Consider the following 19,200-nt stretch of genomic DNA (forward strand, 5'->3'; position numbering starts at 1 on the left):
AATTATTGATAGTTACCAAATGAAATTCATCCATTTATATTTTCTAGACTTTTCTCTTTGGGAACATAATCCACATTAAATAAACAAATAAATCCCTGGCCTATGTGTAGGTGCCTTGAGATATCTATTTGAGCACCTACAACTATGCCTGGTTGCAAAATAAGTTCACTGACCTCCTTAACACTGAATCTCTGGGATTTGTGCTAAGGAGGGAATATGCTGTATGTTAACATGAAGAAAACATTATGAACTATGTTATATTTCAGTAGCCTAAGGATAAGTTATCAATGGTTTGTTTTTTTTAACCTATTAATCAATCATCCCATTAAGGAAAATTTACTATCCAACAAATTCCCCCAAATTTACATATATACTGCACAATACACTGCAAGGTGATACATTTACTCAGATGATTTTCAACAAAATTACCCTAGACCATCAGCAAATGGACATAAAACGTTATTCTCAGTGTCCATCCTCAAGTTCTATGATATAGTAGAGTCTGCTTTTGAAGAACTCATACTAAGTTACAGGCTAAGTTGGATGAATAACTCAAATTCCAGAAGACCATGAGTTGAATTATAGAAAGGATCTGAGGTTCAACCTGTCCTCCTCCCCACTGATCCCTTTACCACCTAAATCCTGAGTGTAGTGCTTCCTGTAATCTCGGAGCGAAATAGATGACTTACCATCTGAGAGTTAGTAGAGCTGGCTTCATTAGTGTGAGGCAGATGCCTCATGTAGGAGGAAGCACGGTTTAAGGAATGCGACCGAGACCCTGAAGCCGGCCGGGATGCTGATATCATTTGCTGAGCAGAAAACGGCCGGTTGTCTGCACTGGAAGGTGATTGAGAAGAGATGGACCGAGGGCAACTGACTGAACGCCTAATAGAGCCTATTATGATGGAGAAGAGGGATGATAGTACAGTAGCCAGTTAGAAGTTTCCCACTTCATTGAGTTTATTTAAACTAACAATTAGACCACATGGTAGCAGGATGGCCATAAATGTAAAAAACATAGACATCATCATGAGAATATGAGTTTGAAGTTAATTCTTCAATATAAACAGTAAATTTGGTGCAGAACCCCTGTCATGTATGAAGAATGGCAACCATGAGAACAATTCTTAAACAGTTCTGTTCTTGAAATGTGACATAAAAGAACCAGAAGGAAGGAAAACTAACATGTATGGAGCATCTTCTATAAGCCAGGCATCTTGCCTGGTGATACACTTTTATCTTAATCCTCACAGAAACCCTCTGAAGTAGGAATCTCCATCCCCTGGAGGTTCAGAGGAAGAACTTTCTCAAGGCCACATGATGAGAAAGTGGCAAAGCTCAGGTTTAAGTCCTGACCTACATAACATCAGTGTCCTCCCTCTTTCTAAAGCATTATGCCATCTACTATCTTTGGATTAGACTGACAGTTTATTAGAATAATCTGTGTATAGGTTAAAAATAGAATACTTTATAGCAAGATTCATAGGGAGGGATGCAAAGGAGTCTAGAGAGTGGCCAGGATAAATGGATGTTATATTTCAGAAACCATGAAAAAAATAAATAAAACAGAAGAAAAACATAAAGATTATCCTAATGGAGTTTAAGTATGTAATTGGTTATTACAAGAGTGGGACTAGACAGATGTCTTCTTATTCACAGGACAGGAAAAAAAATAGGTTTAAATTCCCATAGTAAAGATTTAAGTCAAGAAAAAAAATGTCTGGATCTAAAGGATTATCAGAACAAACTAGGGAAAACCATAGAATATCTTCCCCAATGCATATTGAGACCATTTATGAAAGAGAACCAACTGTTCCAGGTAAATTTTGATTCCTTGCACAGGGAAATAGAATATCACTCAATAGTATACATTTATATCTTTTTTAGTTCATATATTCTTTATACCCTCTGTTCTATATTTTCTCTCTGCTTGGGGAATATATCAGTCTTCACTAATTAAATAATTTAATAAAACTCACATGAAGGCAGGTTGAATACCCAAATAATTCTCTTCATTAGCTGTTGAAAAAAATTTAAACCTTTATAAAGGCAATGGACATAAACCTTATATTTAGGGATGTATTTCTAATGGATATTTTGAGTACACGATAAGCCTAAAACCATGTGGTTCTGGAAAATACAAAAAAGTATACTCATTAAAGCTTATTACAAAAGGTGTTTAAAAAAAACTTCCATTTTTTCTAACTATTAACTTTCTTCTGAACCTGAAAGTCGTATCTTTTTTTGGAAAGGACTATGCTTCTAGAAAAGGGCTGTGTGGAAAACACACCACTGCTCAACCTTCTACCAAGAAAACACACAAAAGTGTGTGCTACTCCTACGCCTTGGTCCTGCTCTCTTTGAGGGCTTAAGGTGACAGTTTGGACCTGTATAACCTGATCACAGGTGCAGAAGGAAAAATATCCTTTCTCTTGAATCACCACAGATTCCCATTTTTCCCCTGCACACACTGGAAATTCAGACAGAATAATTAAATCACTAGACATGCCAATAAGTAGATAAACAAAAAATGGTTATAACTTGCATACACAAATTATGTGAGAAAATATTTCCTATCGTTTTTCATTTATGAACATCTTATATCAACCCACAATATACCTCTGAAACTATAGCAAGTTTGAATTTCCTAAATTAACAAATGTTACACATAATCTGGATTTTGTCCTCCGTCATTAGCATTACTTTCGAGAGAAGCCTCAAAGAGCGTTTGTGGCTATTCCCTAGTGTAATATTAAAGACAGAATATAAAACAAATTTAAACCTTTGAGGTAATTCCTAATGACTATAAAAATAAAATATAACTAATAAATAAAAAGATATGTAACTGAATTAAGCTATGTTTAAAATGTGAATTCACACTTAAAAACATTTTTAATACGCTATTTTTCTGATCTCAATTTATTAGCCTGTTGGTCTGAGAACAAAGAACACTCTCAGAGCTATAGAAATCCTAGCAACATATTCTCTATGCTATCCTCTGTCGGCTCATGCTCTTAGGAATGCACACCTTAAGCAACTGAAGAGGGCTTAAAAAAAAAAACTGATGAGGGGCGCCTGGGTGGCTCAGTCGGTTAAGCGTCTGACTTCAGCTCAGGTCACGATCTCGCGGTCCGTGAGTTCGAGCCCCGCGTCGGGCTCTGGGCTGATGGCTCAGAGCCTGGAGCCTGCTTCTGATTCTGTGTCTCCCTCTCTCTCTGCCCCTCCCCCGTTCATGCTCTGTCTCTCTCTGTCTCAAAAATAAATAAACATTAAAAAAAAAAAACAAAAAACTGATGAAATCTAGGCAGGACAATGTCAGCTTCCAAAAGAGAAACAGAGCCCTCCTTACGTATAGACATATTGAAAGTACTTAAGGTGTCTTTAAGAAAAAAAGGAAGTAATTGATAAAATAGCTTGCAAATTCTAGAACAAGTGCTCAATAAACATCTTAAATGAGTAATTAAATAAATGAAATGGAACATAATGCATTATGTTCCCTCCAAACACATAAACTCTCAAAGACAGGACATATATTAGCATGTATATTTATGGAATAATTCAGTAAAAGAAAGTAAAGGAAAAAGAAAAGAAAGACCATTAAAAATCTTCATGGTAATTTGGTAAAAGAATAATTAAACATTTTCATGTTTGTGCTGTATTCCTTATGTTATATGCCAAAGCATGGAAGGCCAGGTTTAAAATCCACTCAATACCAGGGAAATAACATATTAAACAAACCATTGCTGGAGATCAACAAAGGCTCACAGTTGTGTTTACTGCATGATTGAACTGGTCTCTTTAGTAGAGCCCTGGGACAACAGAGAACAAGGGAGAGACAGCAGAGATGGGAGTTAAGAAAAGCCCTACACTGGAGTATCCAATGAGCCTGGGAAAAGAGCAATACCACACTGGACATTTGGGGATGAAAGAAGAATTGTGGACACCTCTGAAATCAAGGAAGGAATGAACGACAGAATGGAGGAGAGAGAAAATGTGAAAAGAAATAAAAGAAGAAAGAGAAAAGAGGAAACCAGAAAGAAGACAACACAGCAGCTGGTCGGCTACTCTCCTGAATACTTGCTGCATCCCAAAAGCCCTCACATAAGTGTTTAGCCCTGATGGAAATGAGGGAACAAAACTTCAACTATTTCACAATTCTGTGGCTCACAGAATTGATGATCAAGTCAAATGCCTAGAGAGATACACATTTTTATAGGTGAGAATATAAACTAAAATGGGTGACCAGGAGGAAGGGAAAATGGGGAATGGAATGAGAGAACATACTGTCTTAAAAGAGTATGAATTAAAAGAGAATTCTCTCTTAAAAGAGAATGAATTACCAGATTAGCAGCCATGAGGCACGTTTTATAAAATCCATGCAAAAATCTAGCACTTAACAAAAACTATGAAATATAAGACAATGGACTGTAAGAGATCCTTGACTCAAACCTTTTGTTTTCTATCTACAGAGCCTGAAAGGGATTGTGGGTTGTGCCCAGGTCCGGTTAGGGAAGGAAGCGGGAAAGAATCCAGGTCTCCTCACACACGACAAGGGTTCATTTGGCCCAAGGTCTTTTATTGAGTTCAGTAATTTCAGTTCCATAATTCTTCATATAACAACTAAATTAGAAGAAATTAACTTACTGGATTGTTGAATTAACTTGTAGTGGTTGGACTGTTTAAGGTCATACGTAACTTGTTTTTCTCTTTTCTTATTTTGGTATTCTTCCTTTTCATTGTCATCTGATTCCGAAGAGCTGCTGCTACTGTCATAACTGCTGTCACTGCTATAGTATTTCTGTCTTCTCATTACCTCAGAGCTCTCAGGCATGGAGGACAGAGGCTAAAATAGAGGGAAATGTGTTATTCTGTTAGAATTCAAAAAATTAACAAACTATTAGCATGATTAGCTACTATTTTTAATTTCCTGTTTATGCCTGCTGCTTTTCACAAAAGCCTGATAATCCCCCAAGTATGACTGCTACAGTGCTATTCACTAATTGTTCGTTTCTGCAAAATTTTCCTTCTTAAATGATACAGTTCAGTCATAACGAGGAGAATGCTGTTTCTGCATGATTTGAATAAATGACCAGAGTATTCACACAGAATAACAAAATAAAAGAAAATATTTGATACGAAAATATAAAAATCAGAAACGTAATCATTCTGCATAACCACTTTTCTTCATTCCATACAAAGAGATTACTTGTACTTATCAAAACACGAAGATGTACTTTTATTGTACCACTGATGTTCAGAGTCACTCAATAATTCTGTGTGTGAATGTATGTTGCTTCTGAGAGAAAGAGAAAGAGAGAAGGAGAGAGGCAAGGGGAAGAGAGGCAAAAAAGGGTAAGAAAGCAGCAGCCAGTTAAACCACTATAAGTAACATAAATCACCGTAAGTCAAGTAAGGTCACATCATAAAACAGAGTCTATGAGCCTATCCACTCAGATAACGTATAACAAGAAGCAAGGTATTCCTCACATGTCTAATTTGCTGTGGATATTTTCACAAATAAAAATTTTTAGTTAATTATCTACTTTCCATATTGGTCATGAACAATTCCTGTCTTTTCTCATTTCTAACTATGACATATAGGTCTGGCCATAATGGAGTAACACTGCTTTTCATTGCCCATGCTACATAAAAAAAATTAATATAATGTAAAAATCAATATGGCATGAATTTTTGGAGGACAGGTGCCAAGAAGAAGGGAAAATCTGTAATGATTCAAAATGGTATTATGTTCCAAAATCTCCATTAGAATTACTTGTCTCCCAACCTCCCAATCAATATGTCTCCAATGATGCCAGCCGAAGGAATAAAAGGAAAGTGGGACAACTTCACTTCAGAAAGAATGTGCACAACCAAGAACAAGACATTTTTCTGACTTAGTCATTTTAGGAGACTATTTATTATACAAACCATATGCCTCTTACTCCTGCTGGGAAAGGTGCCTGTAGTTGTATACTAGATTCTTGTTCTCTGTTAAACAAAAATGCTTTGATGTTAGCATACACCATAATGAAATCCTTGGTTACCGTGGGATTTCACTGAAATATCAAGGTATATCTTCTTGTGTATCAGTGTAGGATGAAAGATAAAGAGAGAAATAGCATTTCATGAAGTGCCTGGAATACACAGTGAGCCCAAGCATGATCCTCTTAAAGTTACTGCCTTTCCACAGGATGAAAAATAACAAAAGCAGGAAAGTAATTTCATACGCTAAGGTACCAACCTGTATTTCAAAGTATGCTTTCCTTTTGATAGTCTAATATTTACTGAGCACTGGCAATGTTCAAAGAGATATATATGCAAACACTGACTAGTACACAATCATCAAACATTCTGACAGTCCTGGGGAATATGGATTCTACAGGAAACACGTTTCTTCAGAAGTCTCACAGAACCAGAAGAAACACTGGCACGACCGGGCTTGCTAGTAATGCCCTCTTTCATGTAGGCAAACAGCTTTAAGGTTTCTTAAAGAGCTGACTACGTAATGAGTTATTTGATCCTATAAAGAATCACAAGGGGAAGCAGACAGCTGAACCTTTGTGTCATATGTGCACTTGGGACTTTTTGACCAACACACTGTTCAAGCAATAATTCATAAGAAGTCATAGCAGCATAAAGTTTGAACAGTGCCTAATTACAAAATGGAATCTGTAAAGTGGCATTGACTTAGGACGCAAACCATACTACTTATTTTTATGTCCAATTTTATTATGAATTGGGTCAGACATAAAAATATAAAAATAGCAGAAAGATTAGTAAAACAAATATTTATGTCCCTACCACTCAGCTGAAAAAAAAAAAAACAACAATGCTAATAGCTAATACTTTATGTGGTATTTATTATTTATATCGTTAATTAATATTTCTTAGTTTCTCAAATAAGGGAAAATTATTATTTCTCCTAGTACGCATTTCATTTAACCTGCACTATTTTCAATTATGCTTCTACTATAAACACACTGGAAATTAATGTGTAGCATATGATATCATCCCTTTAAAAAATTTTTTTTTAACATTTTTTTATTATTGAAAGACAGAGAGAGTCAGAGTGTGAGCAGGGGAGGGGCAGAGGGAGACACAGAATCCGAAGCAGGCTCCAGGCTCTGAGCTGTCAGCACAGAGCCCGACGTGGGGCTCAAACTCACAAACCTCGAGATCATGACCTGAGCCCAAGTTGGAGGCTTAACCGACTGAGCCACCCAGGCGTCCCCTGTGATGTCATCCCTCTATGAAGGAAAGCCTGCTTTGAAGTTTGGCTCAGCCCAGACCTTCAGTGTACATAAAGTTAAAAGTTATAAAAATGCTTTTACTTCAGACCAATTATGCAGCTTTCAACCACTTGGAAATATTACTGACATTAATAACTACAGAAACCAACCAATTCATTTCATTTCAACAAATACAGTTTCCACCACTTGCCTAGAAATAAGAGGGGTTGAAAAAAATACATCATATGAATTCTGCTCTCCAGGAGCTTATATTTTTATTTGAATGAGAAGCCTTATTTGATGAGGCAAAGAAAAATATGACAGTAGAAGGCTGTCTCAGGGCCTTTGCATTTGTCGTTCTAACATAAATATTGTGTCCCCGAGTTGTCTCATAACTGGTTTGCTGAATTGCAATAATTGATACATAAAGTTTAAAAACTATTCACTTTTACAGATAGTCTGAAATATATCTGTTCCAAAGGCATTATCAACAACATCTTCCACAATTCTTCAGTATAAAGTACATATTTCAGAAGAATGGTGCCTAAGATCCAAGGTCTCTGCTGTCCACCAGATACATATTTTTCACCAGATTCATCTTGCACTGTTTTACTCCTCAGGAATCTTCCATTTGAGTCATTCCAAATTCTTTCTTTTCTTTCCAATACTCTATGCAGTGTCACACCTCCATGTCCTTGCCTTAAATATTTCCTCTACCCTGAACATCCTTCTCCTGCTCTTTTTTTTTTTTTAATTTTTATTTTATTTTTTTTAAAAAAAAATTTTTTTTTTCAACGTTTTTTATTTATTTTTGGGACAGAGAGAGACAGAGCATGAACGGGGGAGGGGCAGAGAGAGAGGGAGACACAGAATCGGAAACAGGCTCCAGGCTCCGAGCCATCAGCCCAGAGCCTGACGCGGGGCTCGAACTCACGGACCGCGAGAACGTGACCTGGCTGAAGTCGGACGCTTAACCGACTGCACCACCCAGGCGCCCCATTTTTTTTTTTTTATTTTATTTTTGAGAGAGAGAGCGAGAGAGATAGCACGAGCAGGGGAGGGGCAGAGAGAGAGAGGGAGACAGAAGATCCAAAGCAGACTCTGTGCTCATAGCACAGAGCCTGACATGGGGCTTGAACTCACGAACCGTGAAATCATGACCAGAGCCAGTCAGATGGTTAACAGACGGAGTGAGCCACCCAGGTGCCCCTCCTTCTCCTGCTTTTAAAGATTAAAGCATTACTCATTTTTCAAGACCAAGTTTAAATGGCATTTCCTTTACGAGGCCATTCATAGTCTACCAATCCTTTTCTTCTCTATGTTAGTGTCGCCCTTTCCTCTTCCTTTATTACACCACTTGCCACAATATACCTGGGTTTTGGTGCACCTATTTTTTCTTCCACCAGCCAATAAGGTTTTGGTGGACACATTCAACAAATTTAACTAATGGTTTTTGAGAACCTTCTAAGTGCCAGACACTGTACTAGGTGCTAGAGGTATAAAAATGACAACACGCTTCCTACCCTCAAAGAACTTACAAATTCATACTAAAGCAAATATGCACACAACTGTCACAGCTGCTCTACGAAGTGTTACTTGTGGCACAGCAGAAGAAGCAGAAGAAGGAAGTCTAACTAGGGGAGTGAGGGAAGATTACACAGAGGCAGCAAGGGGTCAGCTAGATTAGAAGGGGATCTCTAATCAGTCAAGTAATGAATGATTTTTTTAAATAGGAAGGCATTCCAGAGGCATGAAAAAAGCATGACAGAGCATGCTGATGTGTGTAAGGACATAAAGATAGCTTTGTATTGCAGAAATATAAACTAAAAACAAACAAAAAACACAGTTTAAAAAAACAATAAAAAATGTTTCCAAGATTTTAGAAACTCAATATTTTCCTACTCTACTAGCAAGGACTTTGACATATGAAAAAAAAAAAAAAATAGCATGTAGCTATCATCACTAAAGAGCAGATGAAGGTAAAGCAACCGCCTGCTCATTTCTGCCTGCATGACAGCTTCCTGTTTATTCCTAGAAACCATACCTATTTTAATGAACACAATTTCAATGCTGCTGGGTCAACGATAAGTGGGGCTTCCCATGAGGGTCTCCAGAGTCATGATTTGCCTTATCTATAATGCTACACATCTCTGATCATTGTAAATCTAGGATATGAGAAAAATGTAATACAGAATATAGAATAAAGGTACTAGTTCTAAGTCCCTCTTGGCCCTAACTTATAGGGTTTTCACTAGCATTAGGGAAAGAATAAAAAAATGAGGGAAACTATTAAAAAAAAAATGAGGGAAACTAACAAGAATGTAGAGGTACTGTACCTTTGGTCCTCGAGGCTTGACAGTTTTGCCCATCAGTTTTTCATCGTCAATTTCACATTGTTCCAGAAGATCTAAAATATCTTCCTCCTTAAAAACAAATTAAAATTGTGGTCACTAATGAACTCTAGAATTTTTCCAAGTTCATTAATCTCCATAAAATAGTGTACAACAAAGAGTCCTAGAACTATTTAATGAAGATTGCTCAGATCAAAGGAGAAATAAAGGGTTATGGAAAAATCTCTTGAAGAAAACTTCACTAAAATCTGGCAATATAAAAAATACATACCTGAAATCTATAATGTGTTAATATCATAAATAAATGTATCCTTAGGTTCTAGTACACTACTAAATCTTAGAGTACAATAGTTCAATAAATTAGCCTATTGAACATTTTAAAATTTCTAAAAGTACACTCTAGTTTCCAAAGCACAATTTCTTCAATTATTTCTATTTAATTAGTGCAAAATAATATTACAACTTCAGGCAGAAAACTGATGATTGGCCTAATAATTTCATTTAGAACAATCTAATGTTAGTATTTGGTTAATGGGCACAATTTAACGAAAATTCTTTCAAAATTTTAACTATTTTAACTATTTAACTATTTTAACTATTGCTCAAGAGTATCTTTATGAAAGAGTATCTTTATCAAAAGTTTTCATTCTATGGGCATAGTATCTTCTCTTACGCTCTTCTAGAGTCATTTTAAAGTCAAAGGGAAAAGTTATAAAACCATATACTGAAGTAGATGTTTGAGCAAACCAGAGAAATATGATATAATACCTACACTGAAAGAGGTATAATTTATGGTTTCTTTATTTATTCAACCTATAAATATATCATATCTTCACTTATGTATTATGACATATTTCAGTGTCCCTTAAAAAAAGGTTTTTGAAAATATAGAAATCTCATGGTACAATGGAAATTTGTAAAATAAGTTACTCTTCATCTCAATCCAATAAAGTTTAGCTATTAAAATACCAAAATACTTTTGTTATAATGTTTTGATTAAATAATAATCCTACAATGAATTCCAAGGACAGCAACACAAGATAATGAAAAAGAAACTCAAAGAGTTCTGTTTCTGCTTAGGAGAAAAAAGGTCATAATAGATAATACTTTCATTATAGCAGCTAGAAAAAGACAGATAAATTAAACAATCACATTTTTTTAAAGACATCAGAAAGCTGTGGTTTAAAAGGAATGTAAAAGAAACTGAATACCAGAGGGGGGAAAGTTCTTGTAGGTAAGCAGACATGAGTAGCCACTTTCTACTTTGGGACCATTTGTCTAGTCTGCACACAGAAAGGCAGAGACCATGTCTATAATAGAGAGATTCTAGTGGGATAAAGAGAATCCAACAGAGTTTTCAATGGTCATGTGGGCTAGTGTAACATCTAGAGGAGCCCCACAGCAATTTTAGTGAATATGTAGTGGAGTAGGAGGATAGAGGTATGTAAAAGTCAGTGCTACTCCTCTGCAACCTTACAGATTTTAGATACTGATACAGAATGAGGTCTATAATAATCAATAAGTAACGTCTATCCTTGGCACATTTGAAACAAGAAGCTAATAAAACTACTACAACCCAGCCTGGACCTAGTTCAACTTTTATTTTATTTATTTTACTTTACTTTACTTTACTTTACTTTACTTTACTTTACTTTACTTTACTTCATTTTATAGAAACAAATTTGGCATACAACATTGTGTAAAGACACATTTACATATTTAATATGAGCCTAGAGCCCAATTCACTCTGTGTCTCCCTCTCACTGCCCCTCCCCAACTCATGTGCGCACTCTCTCCCTCCCTCTCCACTTCAAAAATAAACACTAAAAAAAATTTTTAAAAATTATAAGACATTAAAAATAACAGGAAAAAGTGACACTTGGACACATCAAAGTAAAAATGTTGAGTGAGAAAAAAAAAAAAGCAGCTGGGGAAAAAAGACGTATTACAGCCAGAAGGAAAACAAGAATAATGATGGTTGATTTCTGAATAGAAACAATAGAAACCAGAAGACATCTATAAAAGTGCTGAAAGAAAAAAAAGCCTGCCAAGATAGAATTCTATACCCAAACAACCATTTAAGAAAGAAGGCAAAATGAAAGACAATTTCAGACCAAACAAAAAAGGAGAAAATTAATCACCACCACACTTATGCTACACATGTGTCCATGTAGTTTTCTTTATATGAATTCTCCTTGTAATTTGCTCAATTTCCTGAAGCTCTGGATTAATGTATCCTATTGGTTTTGGAGAATTTTCCTCCATTATTTCTTCAGATATTTCTGCTTCATTATTTTGTATTTGTCTCTTTACAGGACTCTAATTACACATATATTAGATCATTGGACAGCATTCCATCTATCTTTGAAACTCTGTTCTGTTTTTCCTTTTTTTATCTTTTTGTGTGCTTCAGTTTGGATAATTTCCACTGATATATCTTTGCTCTGCCCAGTCTGCCATAAGCCTATCTGGTTGTTTCTTAATTTTTTATTGTATTTTTCAGCTCAGTATTTGATTGTATTTTGAAAAAATATTTTCAATTGTTTTTGAAATTTCATTTCTCTGTTGAAATTCTGCATCTTCCATTCATTTTATTCATTTTTAATCAATTTTATTTATATGTATATTTTCTTTAATATGTGTGTAGTATTTATTTTAAAATCCTTGTATGTTAATTTTAACATGGAGATCATTTATAGACCTGCTTTTTAAAGTGTTTTTTCCTTTTTATTATGGGTCACTTTTTCCTGTTATTTTTAATGTCTTATATTTTTTTAAAATATTTTTTTAATGTCTATTTTTGAAGGGGAGAGAGAAAGAGCACGTGCACACCTGCAAGTGGGGGAGGGGCAGTGAGAGAGGGAGACAGAGTCTGAATTGGGCTCTAGGCTCATATTAAATATGTAAATGTGTCTTTACACAATGTTGTATGCCAAATTTTCTTCTATTAAAATAAAATAAAATAAAATAAAATAAAATAAAATAAAATAAAAGGAATATGAAGGAATATGAAGTACTAAAGTAAGTTTCTTCAAACTGAAGACAGATAACCCTTGTTAGAGGCATGGATCTGCATGAAGAAATGAAGAATACAAGAAAGGGTATAAATGTGAATAAATAGGAAAAGCTAGTTAGAAAACTATTAAAGACCACTAATTGTTTAGACAATACTAACAACAACGTATTTTGAGGTTTATAACATATGTAAAAGTAAAATAGATGTTAACAGCACAAAGTCAGAGGGAGTCACTAAATGAAATGAAATTGTTATGGTCCTTAATTCAAGGTTGATTATTATAATGAAAGGATGTATGTTGTAATTTCTTTTATAAACATTATGCTAAAAATATAACAAAAAGCCAAAAGAGAAGACAAAATAACATAACAAAAAATAATTGATTTTTCCAAAAGAATAAAGGGAACATCAAAGGAATAATGAACAGATGGGATACAGAACAAAGGTAAGAGAGAAAACAAACCCAACTATTCCAGTAAATGTGTGAAATGATCAAGACACAGATAGTGTCAGACTGAATTTTAAAGCAAATATGACCCAACTACATGCTATTTACCAGAGACATCTTAAATATAAGAACACAGATGAGTTGATAAATAGATGGAAAAGATATGTCATTCCAACAGTAACCATAAGAAAGAAACTAGGCAGCTACATTAGTCACAGAAAGTAAATTTTAAGACACAGAATATGGCAAGAGAAAGATGAGCACTTTATAACAAAGAAATTTTAAAAAATGAATTAGAGAAACACCTTCGTAACTTCAAAGTATATGAACCAAAAATTGACAACACGAAATCCACAATCACGGTTGGAAGTTTTAACAATCTCTCAGTAACTGCTAGAACAAGTAGGCCAAAAAAATTAGGAAAGATATAGAATATCTGAACAATGCTAATAGCCAAATTTACTTAAATGACATGTATAAAACTCTATAGCCAATACCTGTAGCAGCACATTATTTTCAAGTACACTTGGAACATTCACTAAAATAAGTAGTCTATGAGTTAAAGCAAGTATCAATTCATTTCATAATATTGAAATCAGAATGTTTTCTTACACTAATGAAATCAACTAGAAATTTTTAACAAAAATAAAACTAGAAATTTTTAATGTATGAAAATTAAGCAACAAACTTCCAAATATATAATATATATTCCAAATATATAAATAATAAATATATAAATAAATAACCAAATTAAAACCAGAAATTAATTTGAGGTGGCTGTTAATAAAAATACAATATTAAAAAATTACTAGATATAAGGACAACATACAAAAATAATCATATGTTTACATCTTGGAAGCAAATTTAAAAATGAAAAAAATTGAAAACTGTATTATTGACAATAGTAGCAAAAACATCAAATACTTAAGAATAAATTTAATTAGGGGCAACTGGATGACTCAGTTGGTTAAGCGTCTGACCCTTGATTTCAGCTCGGTCTTGATCTCAAGGTTTGTGACATCAAGCCCCATGTCAGGTTCTGCACTGACAGCATAGAGCCTGCTTTGGATTCTCTCTCTCCCTCTCTCTCTGCCCCTCCCTTGTTCACACACTCTTTCTCTCTCAAACTAAACATTTAAAAAAAAATTTAGTTCAGCATGTGCAAAAATTATACACCAAAAGTTATAAGCACAGATGAGTAATTAAAGACTCAAGTAAATGGAGAAATATACCATATTAATGGATCAGAAGACTCAGTGATGTTAATTCCCCAGTAATTATTTTATAGATTCCTTATAGTCCCAATTAAAATCCCAGCAACCACTCTGTAATATAAAAATTAATCAAAATCTAGAATCAAGTGGATTCTAAAATTTATATGGAAGCATAAAGGACCTAGAAAAGTCAAAAGCAACAGTACTACAGATAGTATGATATTTGTATAAGAAGAGGTTCACAAATCAATGGAATAGGACAGGCAAAGTGGTGACATTTAAACTAGATTTTGAAGAATCCAAAGAATACAGGAATTTAAGATTTGAAGCCTATTTATTATGTGCCAAGTACTTTACTTAGACTACTTTAATTAACTTCAATTTTATTTTAACAACTAACCTGTCAAGTATAGTTTTAACAATACTATATTAGTGATGAGGAAACTATTGATCGAATAGTTTAGTCTAAGGTTACAAAATTAATGCATGGGCAACTAGAATTTGAATGTAGGTCTATTGGCTCCAAAATCCCTAGGCTTTCTAGCAGAAAAAGTGGGGCTGTGGAACAGAGTAATGACAAGATGAAACAGACGCTGTGTCCACAGGAGAGACAAATAACAGTGCAGATCAGGTGAAGGAAAATGAACAAAGTCTCCCATGTCTTGATCAAGAAAAGCAAATGGGCCACAGAATATAATTCTAATGGTGGAAACATCTGCGTATGTCAAAAGAAACACTTTTAAAGGAAAAGAACATTGCAGTAGACATTATTCCTTATGCTTCTGTCTTTTAGGTGTAGCCAGATTGAAAGTGGCTTTATATCCTTCTGTCGCAGAATTTGAGTGAAAAGCCCATGGCAAAATCTATCTATAATAAACTTTATCATGACTTTTGAATCACTCAATATAACAGTGTATCCAAGCAATGGAGGTTATCACTGTAATGAAATGACAGTAATATAAAGTACTAACAGTTTTAATAGGTCCACATAAACTTACTTATCCAATGGGACATTAGCAAGCACAGTGCAAGCAGTGGCTTGATTAGCACTTGCACACTGGGTTTATCCTCTTGAAATGTTTCCTTTTAGAACTCCAAGCTACCATATTATGGGATCTGGGTACCCTGCTAAGAGACCATGTAGAGAGAAAGAAACATCCAGCCAGCCCCCCAGATGTTCCACCTATCTTAACTGAGGCAGCAGACATAGGAGTGAAACCCTCCTGCATTTCCAGCCCAGGTAAGCTTCCAGATAAAAGCAACTATATGATTCACTCCAAGTAAGCCAAAACAAAGAGCCACTCAACTGACACTAGCCAAGAGTACAGAATATGAGCAAATAAATGGTTTATTATGCTACAAAAGAAAACCGATAGACATTTTGGTAAACAGATTACTCTATGTGTATGCGTGTGTGTGTTTTAATTACTTTCCATATGCCAGATCTATGCAGTATATCAGGGAAAAATACTGTATAATGTTAGTTACAATCCAAATAACAAGAGCATCACAAACCACTAGATTAATTCAATGGATTTTTTTATTCAGTTATATATACACGCCTCTGTGAGAAGGCATGTTACAATAGATTGATATTACAATATAATATCAACATTCTCTGCTACATAATGTGTCCTGTTAGATGTCTAATTTATTAAATCACTTGGTTGGTTATGAAATGCTACCAATGGTTAAAATAGAAGGGAAATGCCTCTTAAAACTAAAATGTTTTTATATGTGGGACTAAGGTGGGTTGTTTTTAAAAACATATTGTTTGGCTTCATTCATTTTTCTCTTTATAAACATTCATTCCTTTACCTTCATCCTTTTCAAAGGATTATTCAGCTCTCGCTGGAATGAAGCTGCTCTTCCTGACAGGAAGGTCTGAAAGGCAACAGCCAACAAATTTTCATACTTTTCAAGCAGAGTTTTATCTTCAGGAGGATAAATTCGTCTACAATAAATCAGACAAACCAACTTGTTTCAAAGAAGCTATCGTAGTACAAGAGTTAAGGGCAATTACATAGATACTCTTTGACCACTTACTCTGCCAGTCATTTTACTAGGTGCTAGAAATAACGATGAACGCAGGTATAAGAAATTCACAAATTGTCATTGTTTACCTACGCAAATTAAAGTTTATCTAGAGAATGGTCCTTAAACAATGAAGCTCCCGAAGGCATAGCATAAGGGTTTTTGTGGGGAAGTGGTTGCATAAAAATTACAACTGGGCATATTGAAGGAATGCAGATCTTCATGAGGGTGAGCAGGTAATGAGCGACGATCTGGAAGTTGTACAGGTATAGTGTGGCTACTGACATACAAGAATGCCGGCATTAATCCTGAGGTTCTCTTTTGGGGTGCTGCAATTTGCCTCTCTGCCGGAGAGAACAGAGTAAAAGGTAGAATGAGAGGAATGTGTTGTCATTGTTGCTGCTGAGGATGTTAAGGCAGGAAAGAATGTTTTGCTAAGAGTGTGAGAAGCTCTGTGGCCCCAAATCCTCCTCATTCTGTTAATGGTTGGGAGGTGGGGCAGTCTTTCCAGGGACACAAGGAATTTAAAAAGGGGGGGATCCTCTTTTATCCTGTCAAAGGGTATTGTGGAAGGGTTCCAGTTCAACACAGTCCACACTCCTCTGGATCGTCTCACACCTGCCTCCTTCAAACATTTTCACTATTTGCCTGGTTCCTGACACATCTAAGTTTAACCAAAGTAGAGCAATCACTCTGAACTGACAGAAGGAAAACTAGGAGACCTGAAACCTGACTTTCTCAAAATACTTCATTATAAGCAAATAAGGCCACAGGATAGTATCAGGTTTAAAAGACCTCATATAACCATCCAGGAAGCTAGCTAGCAAGAATGAAACAAACAGTGCTCAAAATAAGTCTAAAAGGCTAAAAAATGTAGAACAGTTGTTTTGACACTTTACTTCTTCCATTTTATATAAGAAAATGGAAACACAGTTACCTATAATTCCCCATATGTCGATTTTCATGTTCTTCTTTTAAGATCTGTTTTCGTACTTGAGCGAGTCTCTCTTTCTAAAAATGAAGAAATTTTACAAATAAAATCCGACCAATGAATTATGCAATTCAAATTGTGGGTATGTTGTTAAAATTTTCATACCAACTCTTCTTTCCGCCTCTCTAACTGATGTCTCTGCTGTTCCCAGTCTGAGGAACCTGGTAAGAGCCTTTTTATTGAATTTTGGCCATAAAGCCTTCTTTGAGCCTCAGCTTTTTGTTTGGCCAAGTTTCTCCTTTTATCACTGGTCCTAAAATAGAAAACATAGGAATTCAAATAAGCCCTGATCTTATTCCTATGAGGAGAATTAGCAAAAGAAGAGACAACGTGGGAATATGAATCAATGTTTATTATATTCAGGGGCACCTGGGTAGCTCAGTCATTTGAGCATCCAACTCTTGATTTTGGCTCAGGTCATAATCCCAGGGTCATGGGATCAAGCCCTGCATCAGGTTCCACGCTGAGCATGGAGCCTGCTTAAGATTCTCTTTCTCTACCCCTCTGTCCCTCTCCCCTGCTTGCATTCTCTGTCTCTCCAAAATTAAAAAAATATATGCATATATTTTTTATATATACACACACACACACATATATATATATTCATATACATCATATTCATCTAATCATCCATTGAATAATGGTCTCCCTGTAGTTGAGGTTCTGTACTCCCAGGGTTTGTGATAGAATACTCTGAACAATCTACATTCTTCTGGATTTTCTTGAGATTAAAAGAATAGTCTCACAAAATGAACTTTGGGGTGTATGTGGAGCCATACTGTAAGTAAAACATTGTATTAAGAAGTGCACAGATTTGAAATACAAGTCTAACACATTTATATGTCCATGGAGCACTCCATCTGGATGGAAGAAAAGGCACATGTGCAACGTAAGCTTCAGTAGCACATGCTCTAAATGCTAAGAATTATACTAAATTCTCTTCGTGGAACAAGGCAAAGAAAAATAAGGAAAATTAATTCCAACTCTCCTTTATTTTTAAGTCTAGAAATTTCTCACTGTTTGAACTGTATATATCTCACTTTTAAAAAGACCAAAACACCCATAGGTTATGTCCTAAATTGGTAACATCACTGACAATGACATACAAAAAACAAAAACAAAAACCATTAGGCCTACTTATACGATAACAGTAAATGTTAAAACCATGTATGGGCATACTACTTGTGTAAGCTAAATAAACAAAAATTTCACCTTCTACATCTCTTCTATTCATTTCTTTTAGGGTAATTGAAATATCAGTTAAATTTAAGCAAATCATTTTTTATCAAGCAAAAGAAGGGGCCATATGAAAATTTCTAAACAAATTTATGTATCAGTCTCTTCTTTCAATAATACTTTCCATATAAAGCTACTTCTCATGCAGGCATCTGCTAACTGCTTGAAAACACTTAAAATAAATAAATTGCTTGGAAGCATCCCACAACTCATTTAGAGTTCTTTAAATGACAGTGGGAATCAACTGAATTCATAAAATCCCTGGGCTCAAATAACCTCAGAGGTCCTTTAATCCAACACCCTAAACACTGTTTGAACACTTATAAAAGCAGACGTGACTCACTACTTCATTAAGCACTTCAACTAAACTTCTAACAAATTTGTTGCATAATGAGCCAAAAGCTTTCCCACAAAATAGCAATTCCAATATTTGAGATCCATGATCATGTACACTGCAACCAGCTAATAATAACACTAATCATAATATTAGTGCAGCAATCCCACTTCTGAGTATATATCCAAAGGAGTTGAAAACAGGATGCAAAGAGATGTCTGCACTCGCACATTCACTGTAGCATGATTCACGATAACCAAGACACGGAAGCAACCTAAATGTTCATCAACAGATGAATGATGAAGATGATGTAGTATACACATACAATGGAATGTTATCCGGCCTAA

General features: G+C 35.1%; 1 protein-coding gene across 2 annotated transcripts in view; it reads right to left on the reverse strand.

Annotated features, from left to right (window-relative positions):
• The window catches only part of TTLL7 (tubulin tyrosine ligase like 7), a 142,093-nt gene that overhangs the window by 44,002 nt on the left and 78,891 nt on the right, over positions 1-19,200 (reverse strand). For both annotated transcript variants that reach the window (XM_042952397.1, XM_042952399.1), the window contains exons 11-16: positions 17,389-17,536; positions 17,230-17,303; positions 16,077-16,212; positions 9,566-9,652; positions 4,645-4,843; positions 690-895 (exon numbers count right to left, since the gene is read on the reverse strand). In XM_042952397.1, the coding sequence (XP_042808331.1) occupies positions 690-895; positions 4,645-4,843; positions 9,566-9,652; positions 16,077-16,212; positions 17,230-17,303; positions 17,389-17,536 (850 nt within the window). The remainder of the gene's footprint in view (positions 1-689; positions 896-4,644; positions 4,844-9,565; positions 9,653-16,076; positions 16,213-17,229; positions 17,304-17,388; positions 17,537-19,200) is intronic.

This window comes from Panthera leo, chromosome C1, assembly GCF_018350215.1.
Source record: "Panthera leo isolate Ple1 chromosome C1, P.leo_Ple1_pat1.1, whole genome shotgun sequence".
Lineage (NCBI taxonomy): Eukaryota > Metazoa > Chordata > Mammalia > Carnivora > Felidae > Panthera > Panthera leo.